The sequence below is a fragment of the Salvia hispanica genome, chromosome 1 (genome assembly GCF_023119035.1).
Source record: "Salvia hispanica cultivar TCC Black 2014 chromosome 1, UniMelb_Shisp_WGS_1.0, whole genome shotgun sequence".
NCBI classification, from domain to species: Eukaryota; Viridiplantae; Streptophyta; class Magnoliopsida; order Lamiales; family Lamiaceae; genus Salvia; species Salvia hispanica.
Window position 1 is genome coordinate 25,613,072 of NC_062965.1, and position 24,192 is coordinate 25,637,263.

At 36.5% G+C, this 24,192-nt stretch overlaps 3 protein-coding genes and 1 pseudogene across 3 annotated transcripts in view; 3 read left to right on the forward strand and 1 right to left on the reverse strand.

Moving 5' to 3' along the window:
• Window positions 1-810: 810 nt before the first annotated feature.
• Window positions 811-4,935, forward strand: LOC125192127 (receptor kinase-like protein Xa21). The gene is made up of 7 exons (XM_048089598.1): window positions 811-1,125; window positions 1,214-1,522; window positions 2,082-2,232; window positions 2,316-2,534; window positions 2,871-4,572; window positions 4,685-4,826; window positions 4,915-4,935. Exons 1-7 carry the CDS (start codon window positions 811-813, stop codon window positions 4,933-4,935), a joined length of 2,859 nt encoding a protein of 952 aa, XP_047945555.1.
• Window positions 4,936-7,533: 2,598 nt separating this feature from the next.
• Window positions 7,534-13,227, reverse strand: LOC125192132 (annotated as a pseudogene).
• A 95-nt stretch (window positions 13,228-13,322) lies between these two features.
• LOC125203781 (GDSL esterase/lipase At2g40250-like) lies at window positions 13,323-14,861 on the forward strand. The gene is made up of 3 exons (XM_048102226.1): window positions 13,323-13,976; window positions 14,142-14,424; window positions 14,512-14,861. The coding sequence occupies exons 1-3, from the start codon at window positions 13,365-13,367 to the stop codon at window positions 14,715-14,717; spliced, it is 1,101 nt and encodes a 366-aa protein (XP_047958183.1). The 5' UTR covers window positions 13,323-13,364; the 3' UTR covers window positions 14,718-14,861.
• Window positions 14,862-21,759: 6,898 nt separating this feature from the next.
• LOC125201039 (probable LRR receptor-like serine/threonine-protein kinase At4g36180) overlaps window positions 21,760-24,192 on the forward strand; it is a 30,452-nt gene continuing 28,019 nt past the window's right edge. Inside the window, exons 1-3 of the mRNA XM_048098916.1 lie at window positions 21,760-22,282; window positions 22,482-22,578; window positions 23,263-23,501. Coding sequence (XP_047954873.1) covers window positions 22,553-22,578; window positions 23,263-23,501 — 265 coding nt within the window. The 5' untranslated portion in view covers window positions 21,760-22,282; window positions 22,482-22,552. The remainder of the gene's footprint in view (window positions 22,283-22,481; window positions 22,579-23,262; window positions 23,502-24,192) is intronic.

A 24,192-nucleotide genomic window follows, 5' to 3' on the forward strand; every position in this document is an offset into this window, starting at 1 on the left:
GTGGCGGCACAACCTATTCCCCATTTGCTGGATCTGTTGCGGAGGGAGACGAAATCGTCCCCAGAGATGCGGGAGATTACCGCTGCTATTAAGGAGGGGCGGAGCCCTATTCATTTATCGTTTGTTGATGGTCTGGTGTTTTACAAGCGGCGGATTTATGTTAGTTCCTGTTCTGAGGCAAGGACGCCTATTCTGACGGAGTATCACTCCTCTCCTTCGGCGGGCCACCCGGGGTTCGAGCACACGATGAAGCGCGTCGCAGGGGATTTTTATTGGCCGAACATGAGGAAAGAAGTGCGGCGTTTTGTTGAGGCATGTGTGGTATGCCAAACGTCTAAGTACTCAACCTAGAAACCGGCAGGTCTGTTGCAGCCACTGCCTATTCCGTCGCAGGTATGGGAGGTCGTTTCTATGGATTTCATCACTGGCCTTCCACAATCTCAGGGTTACACAACAATTATGGTAGTGGTTGACCGTTTATCTAAGTATGCGCATTTCGCCGCTTTGCCGACATGCTTTGATGCGTTGCGAGTGGCGCAGTTGTTTGTTAACACGGTCGTGCGACATCATGGCTACCCTAAGACCTTGGTGTCGGACCACGACTCAGTATTTCTAAATGAGATTTGGGAGGAGCTGATGCGCTTGAGCGGAACTAAGTTGAATTTTTCGACGGCAAGCTCAATCAGATGGGCAAACGGAGGTCCGTAATAGGGGTCTGGAGCAGTATTTGAGAGCTTTTTCAGCGGAGCGCCCGGCTAAGTGGGCGAATTTCTTGCCGCCCTCAATTGTTTCCACCACGAGGGGTTGGGCATGTCGCCTTTTAAGGCACTATATGGGCGCGAGCCGCTGAGCTTGATATTTGACCCACCGTCGTTGGCAACGCCCCCGTCTGTGGCAGATCTGATTCGCCAGTGGGGGGAACTATTGGTGGAGCTGCGGGGAAACTTGGAGCGAGCACAACAGAGGATACGCGAGTCTGTCAACAAACACCGTCGTCATGTGGAGTTTGTGGTGGGCGATCGTGTGTTATTGAAGTTACAGCCTTACTGCGAGCATTCGATGGCGCGTCCTCTATCTGCAAAGTTGGCACGTCGCTTCTACGGACCGTTCGAGGTATTGGAGCGGGTTGGTCTGGTGGCTTACAGGCTGCGTTTGCTGGAGGGAAGTCGTATACATAATGTTTTTCATGTTAGTTTGTTGAGGCCTTTTGTAGAAGGGGTTGTCGAGCAGGGTGCAAGTTTGCCAATTGAATTTTGCGGGGATAAGCCGCTGGACAGTTCGCGTATTGGATCGTCGTATGTTGTGGCACGATAGGGAGTCGAAGGAGCATGTGCTAGTTAGGTGGTCGGACGGCACTGATTCTCCATTGTGGGAGCCGCTGGAGGTGGTGCGTCGCCGGTTTCCGAACGTGTTCCTTGAGGACAAAGAGGTTGCTATGGAAGGGGGAGTTGATACGGTGCAACCCCCACAGGAGCAGGCGGAGGCAGCGGAGCCGCCACAAGAGCAGGTTCAGCCGGAGGAGGTGATGCACTATTTTTTAGCACTATTAATACCTACAAGTATACAGAATAGAAATAGTATAGCCAAAGGTCAGTACCGGATATCGAACACGGGGAATGCAAACACAGTCTGTCTATCTTCTACTAAGACTCAATTATTATTTGGAGAAGCAAGAGAATTTTGAAAACTTTTGAAAACTAAAAACAATAGAAAGCAGTTAACAACTAGATGCAATTAAAACACAGAGATAAACGATAGAGATAAGGGAATTCCAGGGTGCGTTCACATTTATAGTTATACAAATTCCAAACTACAATACCCTAGCACAGCTATTACTTTGATAGGACGAATCCTTATGCTCATGCGATGCAAACGTTGATTACAAGATTAGGGTTATCAATCCTAACACGAAACTCCATAAAGTTCCTAAGATCCTTGAAAAGTCCCCACTCTCAATTAATAGTCTCGTTTTAAAGGAAGCTAACTTAGCGTCTACTAAGTGGATCTAACTCGTTAGAACTCTCTCACAGTTATGAAGCAAGTTATATTAAATCATACATAATTATCTTTCTACGAATCAGCTAAGTGGCCCGATTCCATCAAATCTATCCCTATGCTCACAGCTACAGGTGGTGTCCCTCTCTAAAAACTCTTTTAATGGACAGATACCTGCAGAAGTCGGCTACTTAACATCTCTTCAAGTATTATTCCTCGGTTCTAACAATTTGAAGGGTATTGTTCTTGCTCTTATAGGATTAGATTCACATAAATTTGATGTATGTATGTTTGTTTGAATAGTCACAATTATTTGACAGGTACACTACCTCCTGAGATTGGCAATCTTCACAGTCTAGTTCGTTTTAGTGTTAAAATAAATAAGATTGGTGGTACTTTGGCCTCAAAATATTTCGTGAATATGTCTTCTCTTCAAGAATTAACACTATGCCGCAACAATTTCACTGGGAATCTTTCAAGGGATTTTGGGAATCTTACAATGCTAACAGCGTTTGATATTGGCGAAAACTACATGACAGGTAAGAAGAGAAGACCTTGTGATTTCCATGCTACACATATCATCTTATTAGTATTAATGATGCTCCATATTTCTACAACTAATTATATCTTATTTTTCATTTTCGTCGATCCAAAAAAATTAGTACCCTTCCATCTTTTGGTAACATGGCTCATCACTATTTATCACTTATGTCCTACCTTTTTAACTAATACTAGTATTCAAACTACTTTTTCTCCTTAAGTTTAAATTAAATCGGTGTCGTCCACTATAGCTAGACTATTACTATTAGACAGAAGAAGTTATATATTCGTTGCATTTGGCATTATAAGTTAACAACTTATCTAATCTTTGGCAGGGATTATTCCTACTGAATTTGGCCAACTTCGCCAACTGAAGAGATTAGCGTTAGGGTTGAACAACTTCAGTGGAACTATTCCACATGAGTTCTTTAACATTTCTACTCTTCAAGGCCTTGAACTTATTCAGAATGCTATGTTTGGAGTTCTTCCAACCAATTTATGCAATACATCTCCCTCTCTCAAAGACCTTTACCTTGGCATGAATTCAATCTCTGGACCAATACCAAACTCTATATCTAATTGCTCTCAACTCAGGATCCTCTCACTTGGTGATAACATATTCAGTGGTTATATACCTATGGATCTCGGCAACCTAAGACTTCTCAAAATTCTTCATTTGTTCAGAAACAATCTTACAAATCCACCATCTTCTTCAAACTTGGGCTTCATTACATCTTTGTCCAATTACAAGTCTTTAACTTATTTGTCTATTTCAGATAATCCTTTATACGGCGTCATTCCAGCTTCTGTCGGGAATTTATCTTCCTCACTCGGACGATTCTCTGCCGGCCGTTGCAAATTAAACGGTAGCATTCCTGTTCAAATAGGAAATTTAAACAGCTTGACGGACTTGGATTTAGAGGGCAATGAGTTATCCGGTAATATTCCCGTCTCCATCGAACATATGCATAAGCTTCAAGGATTATATCTTGGTTATAACTTATTGCAAGGCCCCATTCTAAAGGTTGTATGTTATTTATACAACCTCAATTTAATAAATATTGGCCAAAATCAGTTTTCAGGATCAATTCCTAAATGTTTGGGAAACATTTCTTCTTTAAGACATATTTATATGTACTCTTCTAACATGTTCAATTCAAGCATACCATCAAGCTTATGGGATCTGCAAGATTTGTTGAATCTTAACTTGTCCTCAAATTCATTGAGTGGGTTTTTACCTCAAAAAATGAGTAACTTAGGAGCAGCAATCTCTATTGATCTATCTATGAATCAGTTGTCCGGGTCTATTCCCAGCACTATTGGAAAGCTACAGAATTTGGCTAATCTGTATTTAGCAAATAACAGACTCGAAGGTTCTATTCCAGTTTCCATGGGAAGCATGATAAGTTTGGTGAGACTTAACTTGTCCCATAACAACCTCTCTGGTTCAATCCCAAAGTCTTTGGAAGCACTTCAACACCTCAACTACTTTGATGTCTCTTTCAATACTTTGAGTGGAGAAATTCCCAGTGGTGGTCCTTTCAGAAACCTTACTATGGATTCTTTTAAGGACAACGAGGCATTGTGTGGAATTCAGAGGTTCCATGTCCCAATATGCCCTGATGTTTCAAATCACAGATCCAAGTGGAAAAAGAAGGAACAAGGTTCATTTATTGCTTTTGGTGTTGTGGCTTTCATTTCAATCGTTTCTCTAGCTTTTATCTTTGATGAGATGATATCCATTGTGCCAGAAAGAATCTCTTATTATGAGCTTCTACAAGGAACTGAACAATTTAGTGAGAGCAGTCTGCTTGGCACGGGGAGTTCTTGCTGTGTGTACAAAGGAATCCTTAACCATGGGAAGGTTGTCGATGTCAAGGTGTTTAATCTTCAGTTAGAAGGCATTTCATCGAGATTTGATGTCGAATGTGAGATTCTTAGTAGCATTCGACACGGGTGTCTGAACAGTGTCATAAGTTATTGTTCAAATGAGGCATTAGTACTTGAATGTATGCCCAATGGAAACCTTGAGAAATGGTTATATTCCCACAACTATTTCTTGAATTTCATGGAAAGATTGAATATATTGATCGATGTTGCATCGGCTTTGGAGTATCTTCATGGTCTATTCGACCCCTATTGTCCACAGTGACTTGAAGCCAAGTAATGTCTTGTTAGACAAAGATATGGTTGCTCGTGTAAGCGATTTTGGGATAGCAAAGTTGCTATGCGATGGAGATAGCATGGTCTTAACCAACACCCTAGGCACATTGGGTTACATTGCTCTCCAGGTTAATTGTTATTCTACATTAATTACGTATATACTTTTTAATAAATGATGTCTTGTTTCATACTTTGTTTTTTTTTTGGGGATTGTAGAGTATGGTTAAGAAGGACTAGTCTCCACAAGGTGCGATGTCTATAGCTACGGGGTGATGTTGATGGAAGTCTTTACTAGAAAAAAGCCAAGTGACAACATGTTTGTTGGAGATCTAAGCTTGAAGAATTGGATTGAAAGGTTTGGATTGAAAGGTCTGTTCCAGAATTCACATATCAAGTTATAGATGCCAACTTATGAATGTTGATGAAGTACATGGTGATAAAATTGTGGATTTCATATCATCCATACTGGAGTTGGCCTTCAAGTGTTGTGCAGATTCTTCTTATAAAAGGATTAATATGAAAGAAGCTCTGAGCAGAGCTGATGAAAATCCAACATTGGGTTTTTGGGATGAAGCTTAAATATGATTGGGGAAGGCCTTACAAAGTGGTTTTCCTATGAATGCCAAGACTCTGGATAATATCTTACTATATCAATTCAAAAAAAAGGTGTTACTTTTTTTCATTTTGGGTCATCCACCAATTAGTTTATACAATTAGTTTCATTTTGGTAAGTTTTTCTCTTTACTAAGGTGGATCTCATTTCGCATTAAAAATAACTAAACCTTGTTCTCTCTATCTTTTTCCTACTTTATTAATTTTGCATTAAAACATTTCGCACTAAAAACATTGATATTCTCAAAACAGGTTTAACTTCTCTGTTTTATCTTGCAGTTTTCATTAGGGTATCCACTATAGGCGAGCCGCGGCTCCCTATAGTGAGGGGGTGGGCAGCCGCGGGGGGGTGGACGTGGGCGCGCCACGATCGTGGCCCGGCCGCGGCCCTCCTATAGCATTGGCCACGAGCCGCGGCTCAGCCGCGGCGATGGCGGTGTTTTTTTATCTTTTTGTTTGCGTGTTCTAAAATAATTTTCGTTGTATAATTTTACCCCGTTCTATAATACAACGAAGATTTGATTTTCGTTTTAGTTTTCATTAAATTATGCATTTTATTTAATTATTGTAGTCTAACAATTTTTATTGTAGTAGAATTAAAATATAAACAAAATGGAAAAAATAAATTTTTGGGTGGCTTGGTCATGTCCACTATAGTGGGAAACATGGGCATTGGTGGCCCGGCCACGATTTTGTGGCCTGGCCACACTTTGTGGCTTGGCCCGGCCAACTATAGTGGACACTCTTATACTCCCTCTATCTCATAAAAATATGGGCAATTGATATACCATGAGAATTAAGACAAAATCTGTAAAGTAAGAAAGAGGAGGAGAATGATAATTAAAATAGTGCTAGTGGATAATGGGACTAATATTATTAGTAGTGTTTGATGGTGGTATAAGTTGTAAATAAGTTAATGTATAAGGGTAATAAATTGAGATAACTATCCAAAAATGGAATACACATATTTTTATGGGACGGACGAAAATGAAAAGTGCACATTTTTTATAGAACGGAGGGAGTAAAAAGTTTCAAATTGAATACATGGGAATTATAGATATATTGTATTAGTCCAATATCAAAGTACCAATGATATTTTGCATTAGTCCTTTATCCAAATTTAGCCACATCTTCTCCCCTTTCCAAAAACTGATCTTTTCTTACTTCCATCAAATCATTATTGGCCTTTACATCAAGATGCAAACCTCAATACATGCTACTTCATTATGAAGAATATGTTACATAATGTAGTCATACTATCATGTTTCTTCTCTTTTTACAACTATAACCACATTAAGGCAACAAATATCATACTTGGTTGAGAGCATTAAACGAATAGAGTGAAAAATACAGTACCTTTGTACGCCTAACATATTGTGATATCAATAGCCTTTTTACTCGTGAACCTGTTCTTTTCTCGTCTTCGTGGCTAATACTCAATAATTTATCACCTTCAGTACAAATTACATGGATCACATATAAATTAATTACCATTATGCATCCAGTTACTACGATAAGAGACATACAGTAGATCATTTTGCACATATGCATATTTTTATTCAAAATAATACTATTTCTCATGTAATTGGCATTATAGATTACAACTATGAAAGCGGACATGCTAAGGATATCCAACCATTCTTATTACACATTTACAAGCTCAAAATGTGGGTTAAAACAAGTATAGCATTGCTTTAGAAAAAGCTTGAAAGATTTATACTCAAAATGGAATATTTTGGGAAAATCTCCTCTGTTCACAACAGCAGATACAGAGGATATCTAATAAAGAAAAGAGTTCTTCAAACATGTCTCAATCATTCATCATATATAGCTACAAGTTGAAAATTCTCAAATTAAATTAAATTTCGATTCCCCCTTTTCCTTTCTCAACACATAGTTATAGTGCTCATTCTCATCCAGCAATAAAAAAATTTCAAGCTCAATTCAACCTAGGATCCAAAAAACACCAACTATTCAAGAAATATACATACCATTTGCTTGAAATCCACATAAATGGAGCAAAGATTGAGCACCCAAAAGATGGAGAGATGTCGTTGGGTGTGTGATTATCGAAAAGGAGGAGAAATATTAACTAAACATTACTCCTTTTTGTTCTAAAAGTAGTGGGCTTGTTCATATTTCTTACCAATGCTAAGCCCAACTCAACATAGCTAGGTCAGCCCAACACCTATCTCCAATTAACAGTTCAAAAATAATGTTACTTAGCTTACTTGGAAAAATTGTCATACAGCCCAAAATCAATAGTACATTTATTATTTTCTTCTAAGCCCTTTCAAAAGAAATTTGAGATTTACATTACCAATGTTTATAATGTTATGACCAATGAAATAATATAGTCAATTAGAGCATCCAAATTGGTGTATGAGGAACCTCCTCTTTCAACAGCCTTCTTAGCCATTTTGGCCATACCATCTGCCCTTTCCAAAAACTTATCCTTCCTCACTTCCATAACCTCCCTAATTGCCCTCTCAATTATCAATCTATCACAAATATCTTTAATGTCAATACCTATCTTCCATACCTCACTCACAAACCTACTATTAATAGTTTGGTCACCAAAATAAGGCCAGCATATCATAGGCACACCAGCAACAATGCTCTCTAAAGTCGAGTTCCATCCAATGTGCGTCAAAAATGCACCCACCGCAGGGTGGTTGAGAACCTCCTCCTGCGGCGCCCACTTGACCAAGTAACCCTTCGCTTTAGTACCTTCCATCAGTTCCGCGGGAATTTGATCGTCCCTGTCTTCTCCGGTGATGGAATCCGGGCGCATCACCCACAAGAACCTCTGAGAACTATTAAGCAAACCATGCCAGAACTCCATCAATTGCTCTCTCGTCACAACTGTTATGCTCCCAAAGCTCACATAGATCACCGATCTCGGCAGCTGAGCGTTCAACCAATCTATACAGCTCCGATCTTCTTCCCATAAATTACCGGCAACAATCGAGGCTTTGGATTCCTTCTCTATGAGCCTGGATTTCTGGTGCTCGTGGATAGGACCAATAGTGTAGATTCTTGGTAATTTTTCAAGCATGATTGATAAAATCGGCCCCTCTAGATCCTCGAATGTGTTGAATATGACTGCTTGTGCTCGTCCGATTTGCCTAATCGCCACTGTTAAGCTCTGAAAAAGACGGACATTTACATCGTCGTCGCGGAAGAAACCCGGTAGGTCACGGCCGCGGAGTAATCCTTCCATTCCCCGTATGCCTTTAATTTCACTAATTCATCCATCGATTTACCTTAATAATCGAGAACCATTATTTCAAACAAGAGTTTAAAATTTTGTTACCGACGAAATAGGGGAACTCATAAATCATCAAATGATACTAATTTACAGTCTTCGCCTATGTCTCAGTACTATGATATACTCCCTCCGTCCCAAGATAAGTGACTTGTATTCCTTTTTGGGGTGTCCCATTATAAGTGACCTATTTCCATTTTTAGCAAAAAGTCATCTCTCTTACTTTATTCTCCACCTACTTTATTCTCTCTTCTCTCCTCTACTTTTCCCTCTCTCATACTTTACTCTCTCTACTTTAACTTATTTAAATACCATTTCTTAAATCCCGTGCCCAAAAGAAGTAGGTCACTTATCTTGGAACGGAGGGAGTATAATAATACATGAAATAGATTAATGAGTTTATTTATTACAAATAATAAAAGTAAAATACTAGTAATATATAATGATAGATATTTTAAAATGATAATATGAGACATTAATGACTGACCGTAATAAAATGATACTCCCCCGTTTTATTTTAAGTGACATTTTCCTTTTTGAGATGTCTCATTATAAATGACTATGTATTAAAATAGAAACATCACCTCTCGATATTTTTTCAGTCATTTACTTTATTCTCTCATCTTAATTAACAAAATAACACTATATAAAATTATATGCCGAATAAAAAGTATTCCACTTACAGTGGGACAAATGAAACCTTCACACTCTAAAAGCAACCTAAATGATATAGTAGCATTGAAATTCATAAGAAATTATGAATAATTAAGTATATATTGCGTCCTGTTCCTATTAATTGTCTTATTTTTTATCCATGAAAGTTTTAAGAATTCTTTTGATATTTTACGAAAAGTAAAATAAAAGTTAGTAAATATGAGTTTTATTTTTTTATATTGTTTTTCAATAATTGTGAATGGAATAGTTGATGGTATATAAGGTTTGGTTATCGAAGGTAGTAAAAATGAAATGAATCAGTTAACAATAACGAGATGAAAATGTCAAAAATGTGTCCATTTTTGGGGACGAGAGGGAAAATTAATTAGATTACCTTGAATGGGAATATTTTGAGGTTGAATGAATGACATCATCGCCCAGAAGTAGGAGGCGCTGGGAGTTCGGAAATAGATCAAGGGAATGCCGTTCTCTTCCGCAAAGTCAGCAGCGAAACTGAAAAATCCGTCGGCAACGAAGCACGTGACCGGCCTCCGCTGAGGGGAAGCAAGGAGGTTTCCGTCAGACATCATTTTCTTGAAAAGTGGTACCATGTTGTTTGTAACGGCGGGGACCACATCAGCAGATTTGTTACCCGAGCGGGGGTGATCGTCGGGGAGGCCGTCGGGTATAGCCCGGAACTGGAAGCCGGGATCAATGGCGAAGGTGGCGGGGACGGAGGTGTTCTTGAGGAGGAGGCGGTGGGTGAACTCCGAGACGATGAAGGTGACGTGGAAGTCGGATAAACAGAAGAGATGAGCAAGATTGAGCATGCAATTCATGTGCCCCTGCGCCGGGAATGGGAATATCACCACGTGCGCCGGCAGTTTCTCTAACCATTATTCATGTAGTGATGAATTCTAGCATTTTATAGATGATGAAGGGTAACGACTATTGGGATATTTTATTGCATTTGTTTAGTTGTAGATTGAGCTTTGTTAAATATGATAATGCTGCATTCCATGTGATGCAACTGCTGCAACTAAAGAAGATCTTTAATCAAGATGCTTAGCTGGCATTGGGCATTAATTATCCAAGAAAAAATGTGAATCTTCTTAATTGCTTTTGAGCTTTATGGGAAGGTGTAGAAGACAACGAGCATATATTTTCCACACTAAAAAGAAAACAATTGTTAAGATATTTTATAATTAAACTAACGAAGTTAATTTGTATTTCTAAATATATCAACAATACTTCAAAAAGTGTCATATTGTTAGTGTCTCAACTAAAATTAAAGGACGCAAATGGAAGTGTCCTAAAACACAAAAGATTAAGTTAATTTATCCTTGATTTAAGGGACGCTTTTATTTATGGCCTAAATTGTTATTTTTTAAAACTTTCATTAAATATTTCCAATACATGAGAAACATTGAAGAATATGTTTTTATGCATTTTGAACTCAAATGAAGTTTAGACCAAGTCTATTTAAATTAATGTCATTTGAATTTTGTTTATTTTATTTATTTAATTAATAATAATTAGAAAAGTATTTACAACTAATAATTTTTAAAAATATCAACAGTATGAAAAAAAAATCCGGTGATGGCATTCTCCGGCAGCCTGGAGCGGCAGAGGGACTTGCCTCTGCTCCTCTCAACGTGGCACCACTTGTCATTCTTTTTCTACTCGTAAGCATCTTGAAAAACTTTGGCATCGCATTGGTTTTTAAAAGGTTCGACAGTGACATGGATGGAATACAACATTATACTTAGTCTAAAAATAAAATGCAAGAATTCTTCACTGCATGTGAGAAGCACGTTGACAATTCTGCATATTAGCTGTAATGTTGTAGCTAAGAGGGACACTAAACAGATCTAATCGCTCATTAATTAGTTCAAACAAGGAGCCTTTAAAATCAACTTATTAGCCACATTGATTAATATTGTGTGCAAGTGAATAAATGTTGCATGTTGCATGCATGGCTCTATCAGTGAACTACACCTTCCAATTTGCAGCCATGGAGAAAATGTGGTACTCCCTCCGTCCCACAAAAGATGTCACACTTTTCTTTTTAGTTTGTCCCACAAAAGATGTCACATTTCTCTTTTTGGAAAAAGTTCTCTCTCACATGAATATAAAAATTATATTTTCTCCCTCCATTTAACACACAAAACAAAACCTCCTAAAATCTCGTGCCGTCCCACAAATGTGACATCTTTTGTGGGACGGAGGGAGTACTGCATTCTTGCATATGCATTTCTCACCTTAGCCCATGAAAACCCTTGTTTAGCCAAACGAGCCTTGCAACATATCAAACTGCACTTCTTTCACTCAAACAACACATCATCTGACCCTTATGGTCTACTAACAACAAATTGGACTAATTCGAGCTCCGTATGTAGCTGGATTGGCGTCTCTTGCAATAATCTTCCATTTCTTGCTGGGATTTATTTATCCGTAAATCAGCTGAGTGGCGCGATTCCGACAAATCTATCCGTATTCACAGCTGCAGTTGTTGTCCCTATCCTACAACTCTTTTATTGGAAAAATTTGTCACTTATTTCCATTTTCATCCATCCCTAAAAATTTATCACTTTTCACTTATACCAATTTTAGTAGTGGACCTCACATTCCACTAACTCATTCTTACTAACATTTTATTTTAAAACTAATATATAAAATTAGGACCCATATATTCGTACCGGATTAAATAGTGCCAAATTTTAAGGGAAAGAGATCCTCTGTTGTGTTAAAAAAACACAGCAGACCTTGCTGTGCTTGAAACGCACCAAACAACAAATGAAACGCAAGAGATGTGCGCTGCCTTTTATTTTCTCTTATTATACTCTTTATTAGTTTACTTCCTTCACATGTTTAATTATTATAGGACCACAAGACTAATTGTGAATCTTACATCATTTAAAAAATGTTTTTACCAATATTTTTCAAACGATCTATGAATGTTAACATTTGGCATCTTTTTTATTTTCTTTTTTATTCTAAGAATATTCTCAAATATCATATAGAATCTTCAAGTATGTTAACTTATTTATTTAGTTGAAAATGATATATCTAGTTTTAATAAAAATAAAAATAGTGTTTTAACAAAAAAGAAAAAAATGTTATGATCTTTTCTTTTAATTTCTTCACACCATTTTATTAAGTACATAGATGTAATCACTACGGCTGTAAGTGAAAGATAATAGTGTACTATAACATAGTATTTCAAAAGAGTGAGTAGTAAAAAAAGATAGTATAAGTATAATTTGTCTGCAAATATGCCATAAACTGTTCTCTTATTTTTTACTATGACATTTTATTTTTTGTTAAAAAACACTCGATTAATTTTCAATTAAATCAATAAACTAAGATACTTATAGATTCTAATTGTGTATTAGATATTAATATTATAATAAATGATTAGCTTCGAGTATTTAAGGATAAAAGGTTAAAGAAAATAGGATAACATATTAAACAAAAAAGTAAAAAAATTAAATAAAAATTTCATTAAAAAAACAAAATCTAATAGTGTAAAGAAAAGAAAAAGTATATTGAAAACGTGACTTAGATATTTTTCAATAAGTGCACATTTGGATAATATCGGTAAATATCTGAAAAGATTATGGACATTGAGCTCCTATAAAAGTTAATTTAATGGTATGTATTGAACAAACTCAATATGATGGAAATAAAAGGCGGCGCATATCTTTTCCTATGTCTTATTTAATTTTATTTCATACCACTACAAAATGAAGTTAAAAATAAATTAAATCTTTTCCTATGTCTTATTTAATTTTATTTCATACCACTACAAAATGAAGTTAAAAATAAATTAAATACCTCCTAAGATATAGGATTCAAACACTAAAATTCTCCACCTATGATTAGATCTCCCAGTTTACTACTAACCTTGAATCGGCATAGATATAGGATTCAAACACTAAAATTCTCCACCTATGATTAGATCTCCCAGTTTACTACTAACCTTGAATCGGCATTCTTCTTTGAAAATTTCTTGCAACAAATTCTCTCTCAAGTTTGTGTATAAATATATGGCCTCTCATAGCATTTTTCATCAGAGCTCATCCACTTAATCAATTCCTATCAAAACAAAGCCGTTCCAATTCAATCAAAAATGAAGAACAATAGCCCTCTTGTCCCTCTAGCCTTCCTCCTCTTCCTGTCCATCACCACCACTCCCTCCGCCGCCACAAACGGGCCAAGCGCCATCTACGCCTTCGGCGACTCCATTCTCGACGCCGGCAACAACAACCATATCCTCACCCTCTGCCGCGCCGATCACGACCCCTACGGGTCCGACTTTCCCGGCCGAAGCCACACCGGAAGGTTCAGCAACGGCAAGATCCCCGGAGACTTCCTCGTCGCCGCTTACGGCCTCAAGGACTTCTTGCCGGCCTACTCGGACGCCTCGGTCACCAACAAGGACCTAATCACCGGTGTCAGCTTCGCATCGTCGTGCTCGGGCTACAGCCAAATGACCGCGCTGCAGCTGGGCGTCCACAACTTGGATAGACAGTTCTGGCATTTCGAAATGGCGTTCGACCAAATGCAGAAGGCATATGGCCTTCAAAAGGCAACACAAACAGTGGAGAAAGCACTCTTCTTGGTTGCAGCAGGCTCAACTGATATAATCAATGATTTCTATATGCAGCCACTCACTAGGGCCAAGTACTCTTACCCTGCCTACATTCAAATGTTGCTCCTAAACATGGAAAATTTCGTTACGGTAAGTCTCATATTCTTCATCTGTCATCCATTCTCTTTTAAATAGTATATTAATTATATTAGTGGAGTATATAACTCTACTTTAAAGTCATCTTGAATGAGATGGATGGAATATTACTGTATTAGTGACACTAATGACTAATTCAATTTTGATGTGACGGTGCAGAAATTGAGAAAAGCCGGTGCTAGGAAGATAGCACTGGTTGGCGTTCCGCCGATTGGGTGTATGCCAGTAGATGCCTTCACCAACATCCCGCCAATCAAGAACGAGAGTGGCGACCCTCTAAGGCGCGAGTGCAGAGATGACCACAACTCTGACGCCCAACAATACAACACTAATCTCGCAACCCGAATTAAGAAAATGATGGAAGCAATGCCTGATCTTAAGATTGTCTATGTGGACTACTACAACCCTATGATGAACATGATCAACAAGCCATACCAATATGGTGAGCTACCTATTTAACTAATTAATTACTAATTTCAGTAACATATTTCCTAATAATCTTGTATATGTATATAATTTTGTGATTTAGGGTTCAAGACTACACTAACCTCATGTTGTGGAACTGGTGCATTCGAGGTGGGGCCTCTTTGCAATATTGCCTCCCTCATGTGTCATGATCACTCAGAGTATGTATTTTGGGATTCATCTAATCCCACAGAAGCTGCTTACAAAGTTGTTGCAAAGAGTTTCAAAGACAGAGCGCTTAGTCAACTTTTTCCTGGAGTTAAGAATTAATTCAGGCTAGTTAGCTTGATTCTAGTTTTAGTTAGTCTATTAGTTTTAGTTAGTCTATTCCATGCATTGCAAGAATTTCATTTTTAGTCAGTTTTTGGATCATTGTACTCAACCTTAGGTTGAATTTCTATTTATTTATCAATTATAAAGAGTTTTAATACTAATAATTCAATCTTGTGTTTCACTTATTTACGATGATGAAATTAACATCAAAGTAGTGGTAATTTCAATAACAATTCATTAATATTCCATAATTATCTATGAAATATGAGATAATAATACTGGATGAATTATTATAAAAAATGCTTATAGTTTGCACATTAAAGATGCACATTAAAAAAGGCTACAACCATTAACTTTTTCAAAAATATAGTATTTCTCATAAATAATAAAAGTGGTATGAAAAACTATAAACTTTAGAAACCGTGATTTTTACCCACGACGGGTTGGAGGCAGATTAGACTGGCTGCGTGTTTGGAATGGTTGCGTTGTTCAAGTAGTTAGTGTTTGGAATGAACTTTTCGAATCGTGTTTATTTTCCCATGAATTTTATGAATTTTACGAATTGTGTTTTTTGAATAAATCCATTCGCATAGCTTACTTGGAGAAGCAAATTTGGAATGGCAGTGTCGATCGTTCAAAGGAGCAGTAACATAATCTCCCAGTGCTAAATTTTTGGATTCTTGAAATTTTGGTGGAAACGACGTCATATGGCTTAAAATTCACCGTGAGTACACACGTCCACTTGACGATTGTCCACATTGGTTGTATATAGCTGAAATTTTCTTAATATTGGGTCGAGTTGAAAAAAAACACCGTTAGTAAAGTTCATGGTTTTTCATGTCACTTTTTAGTCTATGAGAAGTACCAGATTTTTGAGAAAGTTAATTATTTTAGAGATTAAAATCCCAACTATTAATTTTTTTTAAAAATTTATAAAGATATTTATAGGCAGTAACTTTTATTTAATATATTAAAAATAGTGGATAAAATGTTTGAATTACGTATTAAAAAAGAGCAGTATGGAAAATTAGATAATACTAGTAATATACTCTTTTCGTCCCATAAAAATATACACTTTTTCTTGTGTCCCACAAGAATATGCACTTTCTAATTGTGGAAAAAAAAAAATCTCTAATGAGGTGGAACTCATTCTCCACTAACAATATTTTAATTAGTTTTTCTCTCTAACTCTCTCTTACTTCACCAATTTTGCATTAAAACTCGTGTCAAACCCAAAGTGGATATTCTTTTGGAACGGAGAGTGTATTGTTTTATTACTCCCTCCGTCTGCCATAAAATGTCTCATAATTGACCGGCACGGGATTTAAGAAATTGTTTGACTTTATGAAGTAAAGTGGGTAGAAAAGTTGGTGGAATGTGGGGCTTACTTTTATATTGGTTTTATAAAAAATGTAAGTGGGATGAGTTAGTAGGGTGTATGGTCCACTTACCAAAAATGGTAAAAGTGAAATGGGACATTTATTGGCGGACAAATGAAAAAGAAAAAATGGGACATTTAATGGCGTACGGAGGGAGTAACTACTACTCACTCTGTCCTAAGATGTCTTACGTTCCTTTTTAGTTTATCTCACTAAAAATATCACATTTTTATTTTTCAAAAAAAATCTCTTAATACAAAAATTATATTTTCTCTCTTGTTTAACACAAAAAACAAAATCTCATCAAATCCTTCGTCATGAGATAAGTGTTATATTTTGTGTGTTAAGAGGAGAGAGTAAAGTAAGAGAGAGGGAATAAAGTAGAGATAAAGGTGTTTCCATTTTAAGTAATGAGTCATCTTAATTGGGACAAATCAAAAAGGAAAGTGGGTCATCTTCAATGAGACGGAGAGAGTAAGTCTTAGTGAGTACTCCCTCCGTCCCACAAAAGATGTCACACTTTCCTTTTTAGTTTGTCCCACAAAAGATGTCATATTTCCCCTTTTGGAAAAAGTTCGCTCTCACATGAATATAAAAATTATATTTTCTCTCTCCATTTAACACTCAAAACAAAACTTCCTAAAATCTCGTGTCGTCCCACAAATATGACATCTTTTGTGGGACGGACGGAGTATTAGTTAGGACTTGGAGAGCAATATGGCTTCAACTAGGCCATCTCCTTTTCTCATCCACTAGAGTTAAAAATAAGTTTATATCTCAAGGTAAGTGTGTTATTTGTTTATTTTTTTCGCATTCTCTCTCTTACTATTTTCTCTTATTATTCTATTTTACTTAACTAATAAAACTCTATTTTTTAAATATCGTATCTAAAAGCTACGTTTCTTTTAGGGGAACGGAAGGAGTAAATACCAACACAGATTACCTATATATATATTACAGTGCAAATAGAAAAAAAAAACTAGGCAATAAAGTACTACTTCTATTTTAAGTAATTTTTTCTATAAATAACTTTTTCATATATTATCACTAGTTTTAGAGAAAAAAATAATTAAAATATTATTCAAGGATAAGGGATAAAAATGACATTAATAATGAAAAGAAATTAAAATAATAAGAGTAAAGGCCAAAACTGGTCCTGAACATATGCCCATTTTATGTGGTCATATATTTTATCTTTTGAATTTTTGTATCCTGAACATTTCAACTCGGATCACAATTGGTCTTACACTAACAATTTCGTCAATTTTTAAACGGTTTTAACCTGATTTTGACCGATTTTGATGGTTTTAACAGTCTCATTCGGGTTAAAACTGTTTAAAAATCGGGTTAAAACCGTTTAAAAATCGATAGAATTGTTAGTGTAGGACCAATTGTGATTCGAATTGAAATGTTTAGGATGCAAAAATTTCAAAAGATAAAGTATAAGACCAAAAATCATAAAATCGGTATATGTTTAGTTTTGACCTTTACTCATTTAATAAATATCCGGAGTAATAGCAAAACCATATTTTACGAAAACAAATTTCGTTTTTACATATCACATGTTGAATTAAAACTCACATGTCTGCCGCAGCTATAAGATACTACCTCCGTCCTCCAAATTTTGACACACTTTGACCCGGCACGAGTTTTAAGAAATATAATGAAAAGTGAGTTGAAAAAGTTGGTGGGATGTGGTTCCTACTTTTAAAGTATTAGTTTTATAATAAAATGTGAGTACGAATGAATTAGTGGAATATGGAGTCCACTACCAAAAATGGTAAAAAGTGAAGTGTGTCAAATTTTCAGGGACGGACCGAAATTGTAACATCCCGAATTTTCGAACCCTAATTTTAGAGCCCAAAAATTTATTATTGATGACGTGGAGTCGTGAATGCATTTATTGCATGAGATGCTATGGCCGAGTCGAGTCTAGGGTTCTCGTTGGAAGTTTGAAGAGTCAAACATATTGATTATGTGATGTGGCATGTGATTTATTAATTTATGAGGTGAAATATTCGTTTAAGGGTGAGTGAGAATATTAGAGAAAATTTCCATAAATACTAGCCACTCAATTCTTGAGATTTTCGACCCCCTTGACTTTTGAAGAAGAAATTCTATTTTTTCGGATTTAATTTAATTCTTGGGATATTTATCCAAATTAAATCCAAGACCCAATTATTCCTTATTTTAATGGGAAAATCGACACCTCCTTATTTAATAGTGATTTTCGAAAATCACCATGTTGGGAAGGAAATAATATTTTGCTTATTTTATTGATTCCTTATTTGATTTCCTTCCATACCTAGAATTTAAATATTCTACCAAATCTTTCCATACCTCAAGAGATCTTATCATATCCTATTTTAATTAATATTAAAAAAAAATCCATTTCCTTATTGAAAGGCCAACTACACGCCTCTTTTTTTTCAATCTCAAGTTGGGAGATTTTTATTTTATTTATTTTGCTCCGTGATATTTTATTCTATTCCGTGAAAATACCAAATTAAATCCTAGGCTAATTAAATAGCCTAGAGTTCGAAAATTCCTTATTTCCCTACCCTAATTCACGCCACTTTTCTTCTTCCCTACTTCACAATATTTATTTAATTGTGAAGAATAAGATCTTACCAAATATTCTATTAATTTACCTAAAGATCTTATTGGACTCTATAAATAAGGAGCCAAAACCTAACCCTAGCCCCCATGTATTTTTCATCCCTCCCCCTCTTTCACTCTCTCTCAATTTTCTCCTACTTTACTCCATTAATCCTTCATCCATTGAGAAGAAATTGAAGTTTGATCCAAGAATTTTCGAAGAACCAAGTCTTTATTTACTTTCTACCGATCGTTTTTCTTAAAAAGGTAACCCTATGATTATCTTCTTCTTTCTACTCGATTCCTCTTCTTTCTAACCGATTGATCGGTATTCTTGAACCCTCATGCATCTTGTTTGAGAGATAGTGGGATAAAAAGGGATATAGAAAATATGTATGTGGTGTGTTGTGTGCGTGTGTGTGTTGTGTTGTACGTGTGTGTTGTATACTCGTGTGCGATACATGTTGATGTTAGATCTAGAGTTGAGATGCGAATGAATTATATATTTAGTAAACTTGATGTTGATTGGTCATAATAAGTTAAGTCGAGAGAAAAAGGGAAAGTGTCGAGACATGCATGTATTAAGAGTCGAGTTATGAATCTAATTTGTGATATGTGCCTATGTGCTTTAAAAAGGTGAAACCTTGGTTGCGAAGCCAGATAAAGGAAAAGAGAAACTTACTTGAAATCTAAGCAGTCGAGGTGGGCTATATTCTTAAACTCTTTTACTTCTTGCAAAATATTGATTGGTGTTATAAGGGTGGTTTAACTGTTATGTCATACCTATGTTTGTTTTATTGTGATATTGTGCGCCTGAAGCCTAGTTTGTGAGTTCGATCCATTGGGCTAAGGCGGTGGATATGTTATACGAATTCGGGTCTGAGTACGGGCCGCAAACCCTACCAGGCTGTGTACACGAGGGGATCGTGAGCCGTCCTTGCTAGTCGGTCGGTTTCGTGGGCGAAAAGTGTGGCCACACTTTCGTCGCACCATGGATATGATTGAGATTGTGGAATTTGATGAGAAAATGGGAGATATTTGATTGGCCAATCTATGAAAATATTTTGTGATACTCGATGATATTTTTGTTTTGATAAAATGTAAAACTCGAGTACACTTGGTAAGGGTGGCATAGCTTATAAAATGTTTTGGCAACGAGCTCACTGAGTATTTCAAAATACTCAGCCCTGCATGTGTTTTCCTTATGTGCAGGTTGAATGGCGACGAGCGGTGGCGGGTGTTGACCTCATTAATTAATTAAGACGGTTGTTCTGAACACTGAGTGTAGTCGTGTCTCCATACATGGCTCCACTACTCTTGGTCTTTTCCGCTGAATTCTTGACATATTCTAGTACTTTTTGATTACTTTGAGTTTGCCCCTTTTGAGTTAGATGTTTGAGACTTGTTGTGGTTCTGTTGACTCATGTTGAATCCCCTTCTGATTTCGATCACGTTTTATGATATTTATCCTTCATTTATTCCTCTTGACTAAATCGTTGACTTAGGGCTTGTTAGATCGTTTAATGCCTTAGTCGAACCTCTTTTATTGAAACCCTAGGCTTTATTCTCAGTGCTTTGAAGTCCGTTTTGGTAGCAGCCCCCGTATTTATTGTACCCTAGAAATCCGGGCTGTTACAGTTGGTATCAGAGCCTCAGTTCTTTCCGCTCTGGACCCAAGAGTCTTTGTTCAAAATATAGAAGTTTATCTTTGTACTCTTATACAAATGAACTAAATGTGAGAGGCTCAACACCGCACCTCGTCCCGTTCAACCATGAAGGAAGAGGTACAATGTATTACTATGACTTGTGATTTAAAACTTTATGCTTTTGAAAATCCGGGCTGTTAAAGAAATAGTAATCTGTGTCAAAATTTGGGCGACGGAGGTAGTACTTTTCGTGAACAATTATGTCAAAAGTTTGGATTAACAGAAAAAAGAGGGGGCAGAGGCGAATGGTTATCCCTAACACAGTCGGGATAATTACATATTTCATACAAAATATTTTACCTTTGTTTTAGTTTAGTACAAAAAGTATTAAGTTTACATATTTCATACAAATAGTTTACTTAGTGTACCAAAATAATACATTCTGTCAAGTCCCTACTAATACTGTTACTTCCAATTACTCCCTCCGTCCCACATAAGATGTCACACTTGTGGGACGACACGAGATTTTAGGAGGTTTTGTTTTGTGTGTTAAATGGAGAGAAAAAGTATAATTTTTATATTCATGTGCGAGAGAACTTTTTCCAAAAAGGAAAATGTGACATCTTTTGTGGGACAAACTAAAAAGGAAAGTGTGACATCTTTTGTTGGACGGAGGGAGTACATCATATATACAAAAAGTTTCATCGATGTTTCAGATTTGTACAAAAAATTTTAAAATAAAACTTTTCATTAATTATATCAAACACAGTTATTTTTATTACTCACAAAAATAAAAAACACATAAAAAAATCACCACTCTTCACCATGAAATTAGCAAATTGCATTTTATTGTCGAAGCTTTCTCGTGTAACAATGGAGAATACAACTAAAAAGATATTGAATCTTTTTGTAAAAATTAAATATTGACTTATTGACTAATGGAAGCTCAAATGAGCCATTTTGTAAAGATGAAATATAGACTTTATTTTATATTGTGTTCTATAAAGAATACAATAGAAAATGGAGTATATTGAAAGACATAATTTTTGTAAATCACAGTCAATTGCGGTAAGAATTGATATTGACATTTTTTTAGAGTGATTAATTGTATTAAATTTTTAATTATTCTTTTATTATAATGATAAGTAGGACAAATTATAAACTAACTAACGGTGTTTAAAATGTTTAATAGAATGTATTAACTTAAAAACACCAATGTAATTTTTTGTATGAAATATATAAATTTAATACTTTTTATACTAAATTGTACTAAATTAAAACAAAGGTAAAACATTTTGTATGGAATATGTATTATTCACAACACAGTGACACCGACGCTTTTTTCTTCTAATTATACAGAATTATTCATTGTAAGAACTAAAAAGCTTATTTCTTTGTTGGCTGCTCCCCCGTCCCAATCAAATGACAGTCTTGATAAAGAGAGGGAAAGAACAATAGGGTGATGATTAATTTTTGATATTCAGTCTTGTTTCTGCTGTTCATGAAGAATCTTGATCTGGGCTACTGTAAAAATGCAATCTTTACAGCAATCCAGTGATGCTGATTTAGTTTCAGCTAAAACCACTCATGTCGGCGGCGGCGGGGTGGTCCGGCAGTAGTAGCCGCCGAGAGAGGAGGTGATGCACCGCCTTCCGCTAATGGAAATGAGATTCATGTTAATATGAATGAGAAGGATGAGAGGAGGGATTCAGATGTTTCAAGAGTGCTCAGTGGAGATTGTGGATCTGGAATCTGGTGCAGAGGAATCTAAGCTGCATCTGATTAGAATCGTCAAGGATTGCTGGATTTGAAATCTCAGCAGGGATGCAACCAATCAGGAATCTAGGATCCCTATTGAGCTAGGTTGTTCTTGCAAAGATGATTTGGCTGCCTCCCACAAACAATGTGCAGAAGCATGGTTCAAGATTAAGGGAAACAAGTAAGTTTAGCTGCAATTCAAACAATTTTATGAGTTATTTTGTTTAAAGTTTACTTTTTTTGCTTCAAATTCATCATTACATGCTTGTATATCATAATTTAGGAATAAATGTGGGATTGTGTGGATTGTTATGTTATGATATTTATGTCTCTGTGTGCATTTGTAGTTGGGCTTTTGATCATTGATTCTTTGAATATAGTGCAATGTTGAGTTGAGGTGGATAATGGAAAAAGCTTAGTTTGAAACAACTGTAACTTTTGGTGTGGTCTCATGCAAATTGTGGGGAAAGGGAAGAGGTTAGGAAAGGAAGCCTCAAACTGATTCTGCTTTTTGTGGCAGCTGGTTATATTTACATTACTTTGTGAACATTGACTTTGATTTTAGTATTTGTGGGGTCATAATTATTTTAAATTGGAACGAACCAAGTAATTGCTTCTTCAAAATGTAAAACAGAGAAAATAATAAATGTTACTATTAGTAAATGTAAAAGCTTCACACAACACATACAATTTAGAATTATGACAGAAGATAATATCTACAAGTTTAACAAAGAGTCCAAATTTCACTCATATTAGGAGATTATTCTTTTGTAATGATGAAACTACATAAAATTGGTCTTAAAACCACATCCTTTGTTCATACTACTGTCACCTACTCAAATCGAAGACTTTATTTACTCAACATATAAATGGCCTTAAGATTAGGCTTCCTACCGTCAATGTTGCATGGCTCTTATTTTTATGGTAGAAATATATCTCTCTATCAATCAACCACACCTTCCAATTTGTAGACATGGAGAAAATGTTGTATTACTACATTCTTGCATATGCATTCCTTACCATAACCTTTCAAACACCTTGTTCAGCCGAAATAAGCCTTGCCACTGATCAAACTGCCCTTCTTTCACTAAAACAACACATCATCTCTGACCCTTCTGGTCTACTTGCAACAAATTGGACTGATTCGAGCTCCGTATGCAGCTGGATCGGAGTCTCTTGCAGCTCGCGCCACAACAGAGTATCCACCCTGAATCTCTCTTACATGAATCTCTCCGGCACCATTCCACCACAGCTCGGGCGCCTAACCTTTCTCGTCTCCCTCAACCTCACCAGCAACCACTTCACCGGAGCTTTGCCTCACGAGCTCTCTTTCCTTCACCGGTTAAAGATCATATCCCTCCGTCGTAACAACTTCACCGGAGTCATTTCTCCTCTCTTTGGTCAACTACCAAAGTTAGAGAGATTGGACTTCCGCAACAACAGCTTCACAGGTTCCATCCCCAAATCTCTCTCAAACCTAACAAACCTACAATTTCTTGGCATATCTTTCAATACTCTGAGTGGAGAGATCCCAAAGGAGTTAGGGAAACTCCAGAATTTGCAAACTCTGGCGATCGAATTCAATCATCTCTCCGGCGCTATACCATCTGAGATATTCAACATGTCGAAGCTCGTGAATATAGCGTTGACAGGAAATGAATTGAACGGAAGTCTTCCAGCAGACATGTGCAGTAATCTTCCATTTCTTGGTGGGATTTATCTATCCGTGAATCAGCTGAGTGGCGCTATTCCGAAAAATCTATCCGTATGTTCACAGCTGCTTTGTTGTCCCTATCCTACAACTCTTTTAGTGGGCAGATACCTGCAGAAATCGGCTACTTAACATCTCTGCGGATATTAAACCTCGGTGGTAACAATTTGAGTGGTATTGTTCCTGCTCTTATAGCAATAGATTCACATAAATTTGATGCAAGTATTTATGTTTGTTTGAATAGTCATAATTACTATTTGACAGGTACACTACCTCCTGAGATTGGCAATGTTCAGAATCTGGTTGGTTTTGGTTGTGAAAGAAATCAGATTGGGGGATCATTGAATATTCTCGTCAACATGTCTTCTTTGCAAGAATTA

Bases quoted from the DNA above. Each gene is read 5' to 3' on its own strand.
- LOC125192127 (XM_048089598.1), top strand. From the start codon at position 811: ATGTCGCCTTTTAAGGCACTATATGGGCGCGAGCCGCTGAGCTTGATA. The intron at 1,523-2,081 runs GTGATGCACTAT...TCTACGAATCAG, and splicing joins AGCAGGTTCAGCCGGAGGAG to CTAAGTGGCCCGATTCCATC. The intron at 2,535-2,870 runs GTAAGAAGAGAA...AATCTTTGGCAG, and splicing joins TGGCGAAAACTACATGACAG to GGATTATTCCTACTGAATTT.
- LOC125203781 (XM_048102226.1), top strand. From the start codon at position 13,365: ATGAAGAACAATAGCCCTCTTGTCCCTCTAGCCTTCCTCCTCTTCCTG. The intron at 13,977-14,141 runs GTAAGTCTCATA...GTGACGGTGCAG, and splicing joins ACATGGAAAATTTCGTTACG to AAATTGAGAAAAGCCGGTGC. The intron at 14,425-14,511 runs GTGAGCTACCTA...TTTGTGATTTAG, and splicing joins CAACAAGCCATACCAATATG to GGTTCAAGACTACACTAACC.